Below are 18,010 nucleotides of genomic sequence, written 5' to 3' on the forward strand. Positions count from 1 at the left end.
GAAGATATTGACTCGCACACAGACATCCTTCAGTGCACCGCAGCTAGCACGCCCATCCACTCGCGTGCTGAGCCCCCCGCCCCCCCCTCCCTGACCCCCCCCCCCCACACACACACACACCTCCAACACTCCAACACCCCTTTCACCCACCACAGCCCCCTCCTTCTTCCACCTCCCTCCCCCAGTCAACACAAACGGAAATAAACATTATGGACACATTTCCACGCGCACACAGCCAAGCCCATACCTGTTCATCAACAAACGACACCTCCCCCACACTAATCCGCATCTATACACACCCCAACCCCCACCCTGCTCCTCACCCGCCCACACGTGCCCACACACAGATCCTCCCAGTCATGGTTGGTCACACCCTGAATGGTGAGGGTGGCCTTCACATCCCCACTGACGGGATCCATGGCGAAGATCCTGTTGGTGTCACCGTGGTCGTTCTGACCGTACAAGATTCCGGGATGTAGACGGCTGGCCGCCAGGCCGGAATTCTCGTCCACCTCAGCGGAGGACACTTGGCCCATGACACGGACATTGCCGAACTGCACTGCAAGCCATGAAACATAAGTCAAACAGTGTCACTGGGTTGGGTTGCTAGTTTGAATTGTTTGTCCAATTAGCTATTTGACTACATTTTCCTCCAGCTATTTCTTCAGGGTTTTCTTGCTCACATTGTCTGACAGTCCTCGGTTAGGTTGCCCAGAGTATTTATTAAGGTTTTGTTGGAGAGGAATCTTTCCTGTGCCTTCAGAAATATTGATCATAACTTGCTGGATTAATATGTTTTCCCCTTGATCTCTTTATTGGAAAGCAAACTCTGAAAACGTGTTATTCGTTTTTAGTGTGTGATTGTAGCCTGTTTCTGTCTGTCTATCACCTTCTGTCAACCGCTTTTGTTTGCCTGTTTGTTTTGTCCGTTTGCCTGTTTGTCTTTCTGTCTCTCCCGCTCTACCACTCTCTCTCTCTCTCTCACATGCGCATGCAGAAGCATGTACATCGGTTTAAATGCATTTCAAGGCAGATGCGTGGATATATATATATATATATATACACATATTCATGAAGAAAGCATTGTAATATTTAGTTCCCCCCCCCCCCCCACTTCTGGTGAATGGAACAAATAACAGGAGCAACGGGTCACGCATGTAAACATGAGTAAACTGGAGTGCTCGAGAAGTGAACAACCAAACTGGACAGAAACTTTTTGACATTTTGAGATATTCATTTATATTGTAAACAATGTTCATTAACAGCCAGACGAAAAACAACAACCACCCACCAACAACAGCAGCAGCAGATAACGAAAATAATGATACTACTAAAAACAACAACAAAAGAAAAGAGATGTGGGAGGGACACAGGGACAGATAAGCAGATACAAACAGACAGAGATACACACACAGACAGACAGAGACTACAAATTGTTTAACTGTTTACCTGCTGCGTGTGCAGTGGAGAGGAAAAACAGAAGCAACACTGACAGCATTTTTGCTAGTGGTGACTGATTTCTGTGTAATCTTCTTCTCAATTCAAAAGTGTAGATTAAGGGCCAGTTTGCTGTCACTTAGGGTCCAGTTGTCGACTGCTGTGTTCTTCTTTGGTTCTTTAACCACCCATTTATATAGGACAAAGTGACCTTTGTCCTTCATGTCTCCCACAAGTGACGAGCATGTCAAGCCATACTCTTTCACTGTCCCTCCTTCGTTTGACCCTCCCTCCTCTCCCCTGCCCCCCTTTTCAGTGCACTATTCTTATCAGTACTGTTTGCCTGTACGTTCTTTCAACGTGTTTTCTGAGCTGACGACTGTCCTTCAAATGACTGTTGATAGGGAGGAAGGTGTCAGAATGGTTAAGACGCTACATATGTCAATGCAGCGTCCGTGAAGGTCTGAGTTCGAATCCCGATCTCGCCCTTTCTCCTAAGTTTCTCTGGAAAATCAAACTGAGCGTCTAGTCGTTCGGATGAAACGATAAACCGGAGTCTCGTGGGCAGCACGCACTTGGCGCACTGAAAAAGAACCCATGACAGTATAAACGTCGTCCTCTGGCTAAATTCTGTTGAAGGAATCCACTCTGTTAGGTGCACTCAAGACCAGACTAATCGCGTTGGGTTGTGCTGTTTGTCAGGAATTTGCCTAGCAGATGTAGTACAGCGCATACGGATTTGCCTGAAGGCAGTGACGCCTCCTTGAGAAACTGAAACTGAAAGTGAAACTGGTGAACGATTTTGTTTTATGTATTCCAGTACATCTTTGACTAGTTCCTTTCTGTAAGGTGACTGTTTTATCTATCTTTCTTTTTTTTCCTTAGTTTTTCTTTTCCTTTGTTTCTCCCGCTACTTGACCATCATTATGATACAGAACAGAATGTGTTATAATGATAATAATAATAGTAATAATATAATTATTATTGTTATCATCATCATTATTATCATTATGCAACCACCACTACTGGTGCCGCTGCTGCTACTACTACTATTACCACTACTAGTAGTAGGGTAATAATAAGAAAAAAAGAAAGAAAGAAAGAAATAGATAGATAAGTGCATTTCTAAAATCCCTGATTCTGTCCAGGTTAACATAACTGTTGCTGCCGTTGCCAAACCCACTTAACTAATTGTGAAACTTTACAAACAATACTACCAGTTTGTAAAGAGTAACAAACATGTTGAGATGAACAGGAAAAACAGCAACCAAGTAATAAAAAAAAAAACATATTGGGCTTTGAACATCAAAATTAAAAACGTCTCAACTCTAAAACTGACATTGTTAAAATATCTTTTGAAATAATGATAATAATGATGATAACTCGGAAACACAATATGCGTTTTAAAATAGCATGTACATCACAAGGTGTCCTTTATCATTGATGCATTTGTGTTTATCAGTTAGGTATACATTCTTACTTCGTAAGATTCTATATGTGTGAAAGGATATCGCAATGATGTTGTGGTGAGTCTTAACTTAGAGATCATAACCATAGTGACAAGGTGAAGTGAAAATAGCTTAAGTGCGTCACTGAAGGATACACGAAGCCCAATAAACTCTGTGATGCTCATTATTTTCCTGAACTATCTCTCTGTCTCTCTCTGTCTCTGTCTCTCTCTGTGTGTTTCTGTCTCTGCCTCTGCCTCTCTCTCTCTCTCTCTCTCTCTCTCTCTCTCTCTCTCTGCCAGCTCAAAGGTAAAAGCAAAAGTCTTGGGCGTTTTTGTTTCAGTTTATTTGTTCTTGGAGAATTCACGGTTGTAGATTTTGTGGTTGTTTCTGTTCTTCCTGGTTTGTTTTCAGTTAGGATCTGTGTGCAACGCATGCACCAAATGTATACAGGTCGATGTCCTTGTGTTCTTGTGTTTCTCTCTCTCTCTCTCTCTCTCTCTCTCTCTCTCTCTCTCTCTCTCTCTCTCTTCGGCAGGGTCAGGACTGGGATGAACAAGCATTGTAGCACCGCTGATCAAACTTAGCAAAGGCAAAAAGTGTATTTTCTGTGCCCCTCTTGGGCATTGAAACATTACACATGTACATCTATTACACATACTGTACAAACAAAAAGGGTGATGTGAAAAGAACAAAAATAAAAGACAAAAAAGCCCATTCGCGCAAGCCTGCAAATACACACCAATAAGAAAGTTATCCTTAGCCATTAACAACATTTTTGTCTATATCAACAGACATGAATTTACCGAAAATAACTACGAATAGAAGAAACAAGTGATTTAAGTTATAACAATATTTTTTATTTCTTTTTTTCGCCCCAGAAAACAATAAATGGAATTTAATGGAGTTTTGGGTGGTTTTTATGATGTCTAGATAAACACTTTTGTCTGACACTTAAAAAAACAACAACACACAAACAAATAATAAAACTCATCAGCAGTGTCGTTTGCGGAACATTTATCACAGATTCTTTCGTTTCTCGGTAAATTGTCGAAGCGCTGTCTATCAACAAGCAAAGCATTATTGGTTGTTCTGAATTTTACAACCATATGTAAGCATAGGAAAAACTGTTGTTGTTGTTGTTGTTGTTGTTGTTGTTTTGTTGTTTTTTTTAATCAAATAAGTCAATGATTAGATCAACGGGAAGCTATAGCCGCCAGTGTAACACGGGACATGTCTGGTGATAAGACCCTTGAGTGACGCACGTCGCTGGACAGTGGTCCAACACTGCCCTGGTCAACTGTGGACCATGAGTGAGTGAGTGAGTGAGTGGGGGAATAAAACAGCGGGCCTCGTGATAGTTGGATGCAGGGGTAGTCTGGCAACGGCCCATGACATTGTGTGGAAGAACTGGGCAAAAAAGTGCAAGATCAGGTTGAATGTGCTCATTTTCAGAATTTGGAGAAAGAGCACAGTTAGAGAGAGAGAGAGAGAGAGAGAGAGAGAGAGACTGAGACTGAGATAATTTATTCATTCAAGGCCACAGCTCCACATGAACAAGGGGGAATAACAAAATTTGTAAATGTCATCATAACTGTCAGTGTTTATGCAATTAATTTCACAGCTTAATAAAGAAATAAACAAAGACAATACTGTGTCTCTGAGCTTAAAGCTCTGTATAGATACCATGCAAAGTATTAGTATTATCATCAGTAGATGCCACCAATAAACATAATCTAAACAAACATGGATATTCATAATACTTCTTTGGAATATGTTTCGAACGGAGATCATTCAGGGCAGGGCACTTCAACATAAAATGAACTTCGTCTTCAGTTGTTTCCCTGCACAAAGGACACAGCATTAATGAATTACATACATTTTTATAACGATACTGATGTGTATTAATTCCGGAAATACCAAATCTAAATCTAGTCAAAATAAATTCGTAAATAACGGTCCATGTTAGATATAAGATAGTTCTTCACAAAGTGGGTAGAAGTATACGATCTCTACAAATCAAATCTGTCACTCAAATGTACATGCTCCTCCCAATTTTGCTATCAACAGTCTATTAAACGTTGATGAAAAGTTTTCAAAAACATAGTCTCTTCACCAATCTCTTGAAATACCCATACATACCAAAATCCAAATTCATAAAGACATATTTGTATATTTGATGCCCAGTTTCTTTTCCCTCTAAGATCTAAATCATATAACATTTTATAAGATTTACGTGGTAATCTATCATTATTCGTTTTTAACAGTTTCAACCAATAACGAACACAGTTTACTGCAGAATTTATATATTTTGGATATCTGTTTGTTTCCCCATACACTAGATCATTAGGTGTTTTCATGTCGACTCCTAAAAACCTTTTCAGTTCAAATAAGTGAACAGATTCACAATGTACAATAGCAGTCTTATCTAATCCCCACAATTCTGAACCATACTGTATGATTGGTTGTATCTGAGTATCAAACATTTTAATAAAAATGTCCGGAGAGTTATTGTTCAACAAAAAAAGTTTCTTCATAACTTGCAGTAGTGCATTCTTTGCTCTACCAGACAAGTCTCTGCATGCAGCTACAAAGCTCAAACGAGTAGAGAAAACAATGGCAAGGTATTTGTAAGCATTAACAACTGGTAGAACAATACCATCATAAACCCACCTTTCCCTTGCTGCCAAATACCCCCCTGTCTGAAAACAATTATATTACTTTTATCAAGATTAACGTTTAATTGTAATTTAGTAGCTGAATATTTCAAATTATTTAGTTGTGTTTGTGACCAATAATTGTCTCTGAGAGCAATACGATATCATCAGCAAGAAATAATATAAACAATTCTATTAAGTCAACAGTGAATCTAGCGCCATGCTTTCCCTGGTCTATTACTTCCAATGCCAATTCATTTATAAACAAAGAAAACAAAATAGGACTACACACATCATTCTGCTTTACTACCCTTGTACAATTAATATAATATTTAATGTTGTTACCACATCTAATTCTTGTTTTTAACAACGCTGTATATACATTTAATACACTTGAAGAGCTTCCCTGTTATCCCTTGTTCTATCAGAATAGGCAATAATAAATTTCTTTTGATAGAATCAAACACCTTTTCAAAATAAATAAACGCCACATAGATTTAGAGAACACTGTTTCTGAATAAGAGAGAAAAGAGTAAACATATGATCAGTTGTTGAATATCCTTGTTTAAAGCCAGTTTGATGTTCGTCTGTTATATCATTATGCTCTACATATTCCTGAAGCCTACTATTAATGATTGTGCTAAATACTTTGCTACTGATATTGGACAGTGATATGCCTCTATAATTATTAGTATCATTTACATCCCCTTTCTTGTAAAGTGGAACGGTTAACGATTCGAACCAACCATTGGGGAAAATGCCCTTATCAAATAAAGTATTGAACAATTTTACAAAAATATCTATAAAGAGGGAGAGAGAGAATATGTGTGTGCGTGCGTGCGTGCGTGCGTGCGTGCGTGCGTGTGTGTGTGTGTGTGTGTGTGTGTGTGTGTGTGTGTGACTGAGAGACACTGTTACAGAAGAAAACAAGTGCAGAAAAAAACCTTACTGATCATTCTCCACACAACTTTGGCTGTGAAAGTGTATGTATGCATAGGAGAGGCAGGGTGGGAGGAGAGGATATGATAGAGTGGGGTTGTGATGATTGGAGGGAGGGGGTAGGTTATGAGCTTCAATCAAAACATTTGTGTTAAGCACTGTGTTTGTATGACTTGTGTGTGTGTGAATACCAAGAGATTTGTGCAAGTGAATAGTGTACGGCAGAGCCAGGATTCGTTTGTTTTAAACAGTTATATATGACTCTGTGCACTTCTCCTTCTATCTTTACATGGATTATGTGTGAAGCACTGTCACTGGCTCATCTTTGCTTGGATAATGATTACATCTCTATGCATTTTGTTCTTTTTCTTTTTTTGCGTGAATTGGTTCATTCCCCGCACACTGTTTTTCGTTCTTGAATTCAAACAAATGTTGTTGTTATTCTATGTTATATGGTCATAAACCAGGTGAAATTAAGGACACACACACACACACACACACACACACACACACAGAGGACATATATATATATATATATATATATATATATAGGGTACGGGGAGAGGGGGGGATAAGGAAAAAGTATGGCTTGACACATTCGTCACTCGTGGGAGATCTAATGGCTAAGAGACACTGCTTCTTATCAGTGTAAGAGTGTAGCTGTCCCATGGGAATTACCAAAGAACGGGCCACAGTACAGATGACAAGTACAAAGGCAAACTGGTTGTCAACCAACGCTACTGGTGAAAGGAAATTTACTGACGCGGACTCGTGAAAGACACCAGTCATTACCAGACAAAAACGCTGTCAATGTTGCTTCGGTTGTTTGTTGTTTTTGTGGGGTTTTTGCCCTCTCTACTGCTCACAGGAATTTTTTTTAATTTTAATTAGAGTCTATGTCTGTCTGCCTGTCTGTGTCTGTCTGTCTGTGACTATCAGTCTGTCCCTCCCTCTTCTCTTTTTTGTTTTCTTGTTGCTGTTTTATTTGTGTGTTGTTGTTTTTTGGGGGGTTGTTGTTTTTGTTTGTCTTACGAGTCAACAGTCTTGTCCACTTCTGAAACGAATATCTCAAAATGTCAAAACGTTTCTGTTTGGTTTCGCTGCTATTGAGTTGGTTGTGTCTGTGATTCGCGCCTGTTGTTATTTGCTCCCATCAGCAAGCTGTGGGGAAAGGAACACATATCACCTCTCTGTCTCTCTCTCTCTCTCTCTCTCTGTGTGTGTCCCATATACCTAAGGTATTGATTGGGTGAGAGAAAAGCAAACAGACAGACCGACTCTGAACAGGCTATGAAAACAAAATGAAGACGAAATAGCTGGAACAAATGTTGTCCAGTGTATCAGAGGAAAAACACACCAGACAAACAATTCAAACAAGCAACTCCCCCAGTGACACTGTTTGACTTATGTTTCATGGCTTGCAGTGCAGTTCGGCAATGTCCGTGTCATGGGCCAAGTGTCCTCCGCTGAGGTGGACGAGAATTCCGGCCTGGCGGCCAGCCGTCTACATCCGGGCATCTTGTACGACCAGAACGACCACGGTGGCACCAACAGGATCTTCGCCATGGATCCCGTCAGTGGGGATGTGAAGGCCACCCTCACCATTCAGGGTGTGACCAACCATGACTGGGAGGATCTGTGTGTGGGCACGTGTGGGCAGATGAGGAGTTCAATAATTATGTTGTGCAAGTGTATATGAAAAAAAAAAAGAAAAAAAAAGTGCCAGAGTGTGTGCATGCGAGCGTACGTGTGTGTGTGTGTGTGTGTGTGTGTGTGTGTGTGTGTGTGTGTGTGTGTGTGTGTGTGTGTGTGTGCGCGTGTGTGTGTGTGTGTGTGTGTGTGTGGGTGTGTTTTGTCAAATAGTGGAACCATTATTGTTGTTGTCTGTGGGGTGGGGGGGATTTGCTTTGAATTTGCTCTGACTGTTGTGTGTGATTTTTTTTTATTATTATTTTTTTTTTTTATCTTTTCTTATAATAATACATGTTGTATACACAATTTTGCTGTTCTGTTTGTTATCTGCACTTCACCACACTTATTTTTTCTTGCTCTGGTAATAAAGCTGTTGTGATTCTGGTTCTTATTCTGGGCTGTCGGAGGAGAAAGGCTTAAGCACACTAGTGGATAGGTGGTTGCACTTAATAAATTTGAGGGTGCGAGTCACTATCTTCTGTAGTGTGGGATATGCTGAGAGACTGTGGTTTCTGGAATGACGAGAGGGAAGAAAAATATCACTTTGGAGGTTAGTTTCGGGTATGTTTCAATCACCGATTGTGTCCGTGTACATGTGTGTCATCTCTCTCTCTCTCTCTCTCTCTCTCTCTCTCTCTCTCTATATATATATATATATATATATATACATACATATATTATGTGTGTGTGTATACATACATATATATATATATATATATATATATATATATAAGTGTGTCTTTTTGTGTGTCATTTACCATGAAGACAGTGGCACCTCTTGTCTATATCACTGATACAGAGAGTGGAAACGGACACACACACACACACACACACACACACACACACACAGCTCTGTGTTTGTCACCATGGAGACAGTGGCACCTGTATCTATATCGCTGACATAGGAGATAAGAACGGACAAAACCCGCGTCAGATCTACAAGGTCAGGGAGCCCCAAGACATCAGCGATGCTACACCGCCCGTTGTTGACACCTATAAGTTCACGTAAGTTTGGGCTTCATTGGTCTGGTCATCATGGCCATCTGCTATCACTTTTCCCCCCTATGATGGCAGTCGTTTTATCGTCATCATTGTTACTGTTGTCATGATACATCACCATCGTTGTCGTTGTTCTCTCTCTCTCTCTCTCTCTCTCTCTCTCTCTCTCTCTCTCTCTCTCAGTTTCTGTGTCTGCCTCTCTCAGGATTCTTGTGTCTGTCTCTGTCTGTCTCTCATTTTGTGTCTGTCTCTCTCCGTCTCTCTGTCTCTGTCTATCTGTGTGTCTGTCTGTGTCTCTGACTCTGTCTCTGTCTCTGTTCCGTTTACATTTATCTCTCTCTCTCTCTCTCTCTGTCTTTCTGAGACACTGGACCCATACTGCTTACTGCACACACCCCAAACAATGTAACACCCCAATTATGTTCCAGTCCCGTCACCGGCAATCAGCTAGGAACTGTCAATGTTTGGTGCACTGCTGCTGAATTGTTTCGCTGATGTTCAGTAATCCTTGCTCTGATTAAAAAATCACGAAAGACACCATTCACTTAGCCCCCCTTACGGACAAAAGTTATCGTTTATTTGCGTAGCTAACTCAGCGAGCGTTACGAAATCAATTCAGCGAATGTCCCCCCGTGAATATGCCAACACCTAAGAATTGAGCACAAAATCGCCTTTGGCATGAAAGTTGAAGAGAACACGAAACTCACGTCATCATGAAAGATGGGCTTGAGAGGCCACAGACACTGGAACGATTTACAATGACAATGCTGCTATAAGGACCCATTAAGATAAATTGAAATAAAGGACAGAATTGTACTCCTATAGTCTTCCCATTTGAGTTCATCGCACACTGACCTCTGAGTAAGAGCTGGCAATGGGCAGGAAATTCCCACCATGATGTTTGTTTTTCAAAGTTGGTAGACCTCAGTGCTAAACACTTCACCCTAGCGGCCAGTTCTCCCTCTATAATTGACCTTGAGGGAGGCAACACTCCTTATATCATTTAAGCCCTCAACCTAAATTGACCGTTTCATTTGACAGACCGACTAACTGATTTCCTAACTGACATTGTCACCAATAAGCTCTCAAAGCTTTACAAACACACCTCAGGTGGAGCGAGGACGATGCAGAGTCTCTGATGATTGACCAAGCCGGTGACCTCTACATCATCTCCAAGGTGCACGAGGGAGACGCGCTCTTCGCCAGGCTGTCCCCGACAGGGTCAAGGTCGGTCATCACGATACGGTGCGCCTGGGACTGCAGACGACCCACAATGACCCCCGCGGGGCGGACCTGTCCCCAGACGGACACGCCATGCTGGTAAGGAGGGGTTGTTGTTGTACCAGTTTTCCGACAGCATGGACTACGTGGCGGAGCTGTCTCAGATGAGGGGCCTGGAGGTGTCCACCATACACACACAAACGCGCGCGCGCGCACGCACGCGCGTGCGCATGCACGCACACACATGCACGCACATGTGCACACAAAAAATTACACAACGCTCACATACATGCACATTCGTATGCACACACGTACACATATTCACAGACACACACACACACACACACACACACACACACACACACACACACACACACACACACACAAAGGAGCGACATATAATGTACCCGCATACGCATGTAACACACCTGAAATGATAGACTTGAAGAAATTGCAGTGTACCGTTCAGCAGCTGGTCTGGCTCCTGGACCTTGTAGATGGTGTGGACGTCATGGTTTCCGCCGATGTCAGCGATGTAGATACAGGAGGACTCCCTCATGTGCTATAGGTCGAAATGTATGTTTCAAGATCATTTCGTGTGCACCAGAGGTGGGTTTGTGTGTGTGTGTGTGTGTGTGTGTGTGTGTGTGTGTGTGTGTGTGGTATGTATTTCTGTTTGCCTCTTTGCACCCCACCCCTTCTCTCTCTCTCTCTCTCTCTCTCTCTCTCTCTCTCTCTCTCTCTCTCTCTCTCTCACTCTCTTCTCTCTTTGTCTCTGTCTTTCTGTCTGCCTGTTTGCCTGTCTGTCTGTCAGCCTGCCTGTCTGTCTGTCTCTCTCATTTATCATTGTCATTGTCATTGTCATTCTCTCTCTCTCTCTCTCTCTCTCTCTCTCTCTCTCTCTCCTCTCTGTCTGTCTGTCTGTCTGTCTCTCTCTCTCTTTCTCCTCCAACCCCTGTCTCTCCTTTTCCCATTATTCTAAGTCATCCGTATTTAATCGAAGCGCAGAGAGCCCTGAACCCACCAGAGGGGCGCCATTTCAAACATGTTTCGTTAGTCTTCCTCTTCTTATGATTATGACCAGTGTGATGATGAATGTGATGATGATGATGATTATTATCATCATGGTCATCATAATCATGATCATTATTATTATTATTATTATTATTATTGTTGTTGTTGTTGTTGTTGATGATGATGATAATGGTGGTGGTGGTGATATTATTATCATCATCATCATCGTTTATTCCTATATCGCTGCCCTCCTTCCCTCCACTCCCCATACCCTCCACCCCCTCCCCCGTAGCTTCAAATTTGATACGACACTTGATCTTTGCTCTCTCTTCGTTGTTTTTTTTTCACATCTGTGGTAGCTAGAAAATTCTTTCTTTTTTTTTCTTTTTTTAAACAACACAAAAACAACCCACTCGACCACACAAAACCATATCAGGGTTAAAAAAAAAAGAAAAAAAAAGAAAAGAAAACAGCAGCAACAACAACAACAACAACAACAACAACACCAACAACGCCGAACAAACAAACAACAACAAAAAACACACCTCCTAATATCAGATCCACGGAACCCACCCACACCCAACTTCCACCACCACCACCGCCACCACTTCCAACCCCTCCTCCACCTTCCCCCAAACCCCCAGCCCACCAACCCCCCCACCCCCCACCCCCCACCCCCTCCACACACACACACACATACACACACACACACACCACCACCACCACCCCTCCCGCTGGGCCTTGTTCCTCCTCACAGGGCCACAAGGTCCGACGCTGAGGTCCTCCCAGTCGATGTTGGTGGCTCCGCTGATCTCCATCGTGGCCACAACGTGTCCCGTCTCCGAGTTGATGGCATAGATCCGGTTGTCCCGGACGTCCTCGTCGTTATGGCCGTACACGATGGCCGGGTGGACGCGGCTGGCCCCAAGTCCGGAGTTGTTGTTCAGTTCCGGTGCCGAAATGAACTGTCCAGAGGCATACAGAGATACATACACACAGAGACACACACAGGCACACACACATACACACACACACATACACAGACACACACAGACACACACACACACACACACACACACACACACACACACACACATTCTCTCTGTCTCTTTGCCTCTCTGTCTCTCTCTGTCCCTCTCTCTCTGTGTATCCCCCTCTTTCTTTCTCCCTCCCCTTCTTTAAGTTTCTCCCCCTCTCTCTTTCTCCCTCCCCTTCTCTCTCTTTCTCGCTCCCCCCTCCCCCTCTCTCTCTCTCTCTCTTTCTCCCTCATCAATCTCTTTCTTTCTCCCGTCATCTCTATCTCCTCCCTCTGTCTCTTTCTTTTCCTTTTTTCTCTCCCTCTCTCTCTCTTGCTCTGTCTCTCTCACCCTCTTCCTCGCTTTCTCTGTCTCTCTCGTGCTCTGTCTGTCTGTCTGTCTGTTTGCCAGTCTGTCTCTCTCTCTTCATCGCTTTGTCTGTCTGTCTGTCTCTCTCTGTCTATCTGTCTCTCTCACCCTCTTCCTCGCTTTCTCTGTCTCTCTCGTGCTCTATCTCTCTGTCTGTCTGTTTGCCTGTCTGTCTGTCTCTCTCTTCCTGGCTCTGTCTGTCTGTCTATCTGTCTGTCTCTGTCTATCTGTCTCTCTCACCCTCTTCCTCGCTTTCTCTGTCTCTCTCGTGCTCTGTCTGTCTGTCTGTTTCTCTTTTCCGGCACAGTTTTTTTGTTTGTTTGTTTGTTTGTTTGTTTGTTGTTGTTTTTACTCACCACCGCCGTACGCCCTGCTGAAGAGAAGAAACACGATCGGGATCAGCATCCTTACACGTTGGTGTGCGGATATGATGTGTGGGGATGTGTGTGTGTGTGTTTGTGTGCACCGACACTGACCGCTGTGCATGTCTGTGTTGTGCTTTATCTACCTTATTTTACGCGCAGTCGGTCGCTGGTTCCCTTTCAATCTTAACCGCAACCATCACCATCGCATGCAAAATGAATCTCCACTGCCTTCTTGTGCCTGTCGTTGGAACGGTATCAGCGAATGACATAACCGTGGACATGGGTTTTCCTATTCAGAGGACACGATTTTACATAGGCCTGGGTAGGCCTACAAATTATTTTTTCTGTCATTCGAGCGCAAAACTCTCTCTCTCTCTCTCTCTCTCTCTCTAATATATATATATATATATATATATATATATATATATATATATATAATGTGTGTGTGTGTGTGTGTGTGTGTATGTGTGTGTGTGTGTGTGTATGTGTGTGTGTGTGTGTGTGTGTGTGTGTGTGTGTGTGTGTGTGTGTGTGTGTGTGTGTGTGCGGTTATGCATGATTGCGTGCTTCACCCCGGTTGTTTTTTGGGTTTTTTTTTCTTTTCTTTTTTTTCCCTTGTCGTTGTTGCTGTTGCAATTCTCAAAAGTCCGCCGTTTGACTGAAGTCACCTAATCGATATGATTATTCAATGACTGGATAGGCCTCTCACCTGGCCCCACTGTCCATATGCGTATAATGCTTTATCTCTGAATTTCTCTAGGCCTATACTGTCTAATTATTCTATTCATTGTATACTTCTTATAAGTTTTATTTGCCATTCTTTCTTCTTCTTCTTCTTCTTCTTCTTCTTCTTCTTCTTCTCGTTCGTATTTGCCATTCTTATTCAATGGCATTTTGGAAAACAATAATGATGAAATGACGACATTATGATTTTTTTGGTGAAGAAAGAAATAGCAAGCAAGACAGAAAGAATAGAAAGAGAGAAGAGAGAGAGACAGACAGACAGACAGACAGACAGACAGAGACAGAGAGAGAGAGGAACAAGAAAAAAATGCAATGTCTTTGATCAAAGGAAAGTTTACAATGACGTAAAAAATGTTGTTACGTTATATCGACATGTATCAACAACGTTTTTTGTTGTTTTTTTCTTTCTTTCTTTCTTTTTCTTCTTCTTCTTCTTTAACGGCGGTCGAGGCAATTAATTCATATCCACTATAATTATATAGGATTCGGCGTTGGAAAGCTGGGCCGAGTTCTTTCCTTTCGCCATTTATAACCTTTCCCAACCGAAGTTATGTAGGTACCCGTTCACACCTGTGTGGATTGAGGAATTTAAAAGAGTGTGTAGAGTCCCTTTCCCAAGGACTACAACACTTTGCCCAACCCCGATCACTAGTGAACACTGGATCACAACTCCAACGAGTAACCGATTCTGCCATGGGGGTCTCCCATGGAAAATACAAAACCCTCCGCACCCACCCACCCCCTCCCCCACCCCATTTTTTTTTCTTTCTCGTCTCTTTTAAATGTTCCAAGGGGATAGGCGTGTGTGTGTGTGTGTGTGTGTGTGTGTGTGTGTGTGTGTGTGTAGGGGAGAGGGGGGTAGCGAGGGTAGGCCGAGTTATGGGGGAAGGGGAATATGGGGTCGAACACGAAATAAATTAATCATCAGTTTTCCATGTATATGTAAAAGTTTTCTCCATTGAGTGAATGACAGAATGACATTGTCAGTGTCAGATCAATGTGTCAAAGCACAAAAAAACACCCAAGCTTTCAGTGTGTGGAAGGAAACTCTCCCGCACATTCCTTTTTACCCGTCTTTTTTTTCTCCTTTTTTTTTGTTTTTGCTCCGGTTGCTTTCTCTCTCTCTCTCTCTCTCTCTCTCTCTCTCTCTCTTTCTGTGTGTGTGTGTGTGTGTGTGTGTGCGTGCGTGCGTGCGTGTGTGTGTGTGTGTGTGTGTGTAAGCTTAGTCTGCCGGTAAAAAACCCGAAAAATACTGGGAAAATGCACACACATCCTTGTCTGTAGGCTACTAGATTTGTTTTCATACCGAATTACTTTTTCCCCGTGTTCCATGAGTGTTTAGACATGTATGCTATGTTTCTTTCGTTTTTTTTCTCTAGTATGCATTCTGCGGTGTTGTCTCGAAAACTCGCTGTCTTATGCAATGGGCTTACAATTCAGTTTTGGTTATAATGAATAAGTTAGTTAATATGCTTATCTGTGTTAATGCTTTGTGCCTGCTGTCTCGTTAGAAATGAATGGGAGTCTGATGTGGTGTGGGGTGGGGGGGGGGGAGGGTGTGGTGTGGGGGGGACAGAAAGAAAAAAAAGAAGGAAAGAAAAGGAATCCTGCCCAACTACACGCCCCTTTTCTTTCTCCTCTCTCTTCCATTTTCCCTCTCCCTCCCCCACTCTTTCTATCTAATTCCATCTCTCCCTGTCTCTCTCTGTCTTTCTGTCTGTCTGTCTCTCTTTTTCTCCCGCTCGACCCCTATTCAGTCTGCACTGGAAGAAAATGGAGGCAAGAAGGAAGAAAGGAAGGAACAGACTTCTAAAAGGTTCAAAGAAGAATAAAGAAAGAACCCAAGTGTTTGACTGGTTTTGAGTAATCAATGCTTATATTATAATCATTTTGGGGCAAACAAAACGTCTTTAGAATACTAACACGAGCATGACGTCAGAAACATATGACAATAATCTGTAATGATATCAATGACGTAAGTCAACTTTGCGCATGAAACAGCGAGCTTTCTTGTGCGAGGATAACGGCATAATAGCTGGGATCGTCGAAACGCCGAAAGGAAACGTGGCATACAAATACCATGGACGCTTCATCGATCGACAATCTTTCGGACCGTGAACAAGACAACCAGAACACAAATCGGAATGAGGCTTGCGCAGCATCGACATGCAATGATCTGGCATCGTCCGAAGAGAGCTGCCGAACTGAAACGAAGGCTAAAGAATCTTCTTTCTTGCCTGTGTTACATGAAGGAAAAACGTTTCAGATTCCAGCTGTGATCATTACGGCACCTTCTGAAGATGAAGACACTGCACTTGACGAATCGACACAAGATACGTCCATGTCAGTAAATGAAACAAAAGAAAACGAATATGATATGGAAGTAACAATGGAAAAGGATAAATCTCAGGACACATCCAATGGAATTGACACTACCAGCGACGACGATTTTGAAGTCATTTGTCGCTGCTCTTCCACCCCATTATCAACCAATAACGATTCACGCTCCAGCACGTCTTCCCAGAAAGCTGCTGTGGCTTCAACTGACGAGGCCAGTCCGATCAAAAAGGAAACAGGCTGTAAGGAAAACAGGGAACTTGAAAGCTTAGATCCTGCTGCAGACACCACGTATGTCCAGTCACAGTATCACGGCCGCGCCACAGAGGCAGACGAGATGGCTTCTGAGTCCCTCAGTGATGGAGACGTCACTAGAGCCCAGATGCAGATATCGGGCTTGTATGACACCAGTCTTCTGGTTTCCATGTCGCAGCCTGTCCCCGTGTACAACGTCAATGGAGACACTGTTACCTACGTGAGCGGGCCTGTCACCACTGCCTCTTCCTACACCGCCTACACAGAGGAGGGTGGGTGTCATGTACAGATTCCTAATGGTTTCACAGTTGCCTACCCTTCCAAGACAGACGATACCCAGTCCGGGGAATCCGTAACCTCGTGTGGCCAGAACCCAGCTGATGCCGGGGCCAGCGGGCAGCAGCCTGACGCCTATAACTTTGTCTACCCGTCCATTTACGTGTCCAACGCCGGGCTGATCTCCGTGCTGCTCAGACACGACATGTCGGTGGAGATGACGGTGGACCGCACTATCCGCGTGGTTAGCCACCAGCACATGATGGCCGTAGCTACGGACAGCCGAGGTACCTCCGCCTGCCTGTACCACCCAGCTCTCAAGGTCATCCAGCAGGGAACCACAACCGACATCGCCACGGACGCTGTACGCGTGCACATGGGCCATGATGACGTCGCTTTCGCTATTGGACACAATCGCTACAGGTTTGATGCCTATGACATTCAGCCAGCTACGCATGTCAAGTTCTCGGACATTTTCAAAGACCAGTCTGTCAACCTGCTGTTTTCATCTGAAGGTTACGGTGAGAGTCTCGTTCCTCACTGTCTGGAGGTGGCGTCTAAGGCAGAGTACGCCAATTTACCCAAGGGGGGCGTCATCGTTCGCATCAACGGTGTCAAAGTGACGCAGACCGGCGGTGGTGATGTCACCGTAGTGACAGGCGCCAAGTTCATCCGTCTGTCTCCGTCGTTCGGCATGACACGTTTGGGCAACCGCTTCATCGACATAGAGATCGAGCGGGACTGGTCCTGTCGAGTGTCCCGTGGCCCACACTGCTTCTTCGCCGGAGACCGCCGCATCATCATCACCAACGGCAAGCTAGAGGTGGATGTCAACGAGCAAGGCCGATTCAAGGTGGCCCACCTCAACCCCCACCGCCCCGTCACCCCTCAGCACTGCCTCCGTCAACCCGACACCTACGTCCGTCGTGTCAACAGCGTCACCTACACAGCCTCCTCTGCTGCCCGTGCTGCCCTGGCCGCCCGCACTCCTCCTACCAGGCGACGCAGCGCTCCTGTCACCCGTTAAGCGTGGTCAGTCCCAACCTCGCTAAGTCTGTGACTGCAGGGTCCATGGTATGGCTAGATTCCTTTCAGCGTCCACGTCCGAGTCCACCGGAGTAAAGACACGCTAAACCTTGGGGCAGGCCTTCCGCTTGCTTGGTATCGAAGACTGGCGCCACCTCCTGATGATCCAGATATATCACGTTGCGACTATTTGGGATTCCTGTCTTCATCCTCTG

The 18,010-nt window shown here is 43.8% G+C and overlaps 2 protein-coding genes across 2 annotated transcripts in view; one reads left to right on the forward strand and one right to left on the reverse strand.

Annotated features, from left to right (window-relative positions):
• LOC143294136 (uncharacterized) overlaps nt 1-14,596 on the reverse strand; it is a 16,184-nt gene extending 1,588 nt beyond the window's left edge. The window contains exons 1-6 of the mRNA XM_076605566.1: nt 14,585-14,596; nt 12,163-12,372; nt 10,856-10,955; nt 10,338-10,548; nt 7,990-8,078; nt 324-559 (exon numbers count right to left, since the gene is read on the reverse strand). Of these exons, the coding sequence (XP_076461681.1) occupies nt 324-559; nt 7,990-8,078; nt 10,338-10,548; nt 10,856-10,955; nt 12,163-12,372; nt 14,585-14,596 (858 nt within the window). The remainder of the gene's footprint in view (nt 1-323; nt 560-7,989; nt 8,079-10,337; nt 10,549-10,855; nt 10,956-12,162; nt 12,373-14,584) is intronic.
• A 1,694-nt stretch (nt 14,597-16,290) lies between these two features.
• Nucleotides 16,291-17,796, forward strand: LOC143294137 (uncharacterized). The gene has a single exon (XM_076605567.1). The coding sequence runs from the start codon at nt 16,291-16,293 to the stop codon at nt 17,794-17,796; it is 1,506 nt and encodes a 501-aa protein (XP_076461682.1).
• Nucleotides 17,797-18,010: the final 214 nt, after the last annotated feature.

This window comes from Babylonia areolata, chromosome 19 (assembly GCF_041734735.1).
Source record: "Babylonia areolata isolate BAREFJ2019XMU chromosome 19, ASM4173473v1, whole genome shotgun sequence".
NCBI classification, from domain to species: Eukaryota; Metazoa; Mollusca; class Gastropoda; order Neogastropoda; family Buccinidae; genus Babylonia; species Babylonia areolata.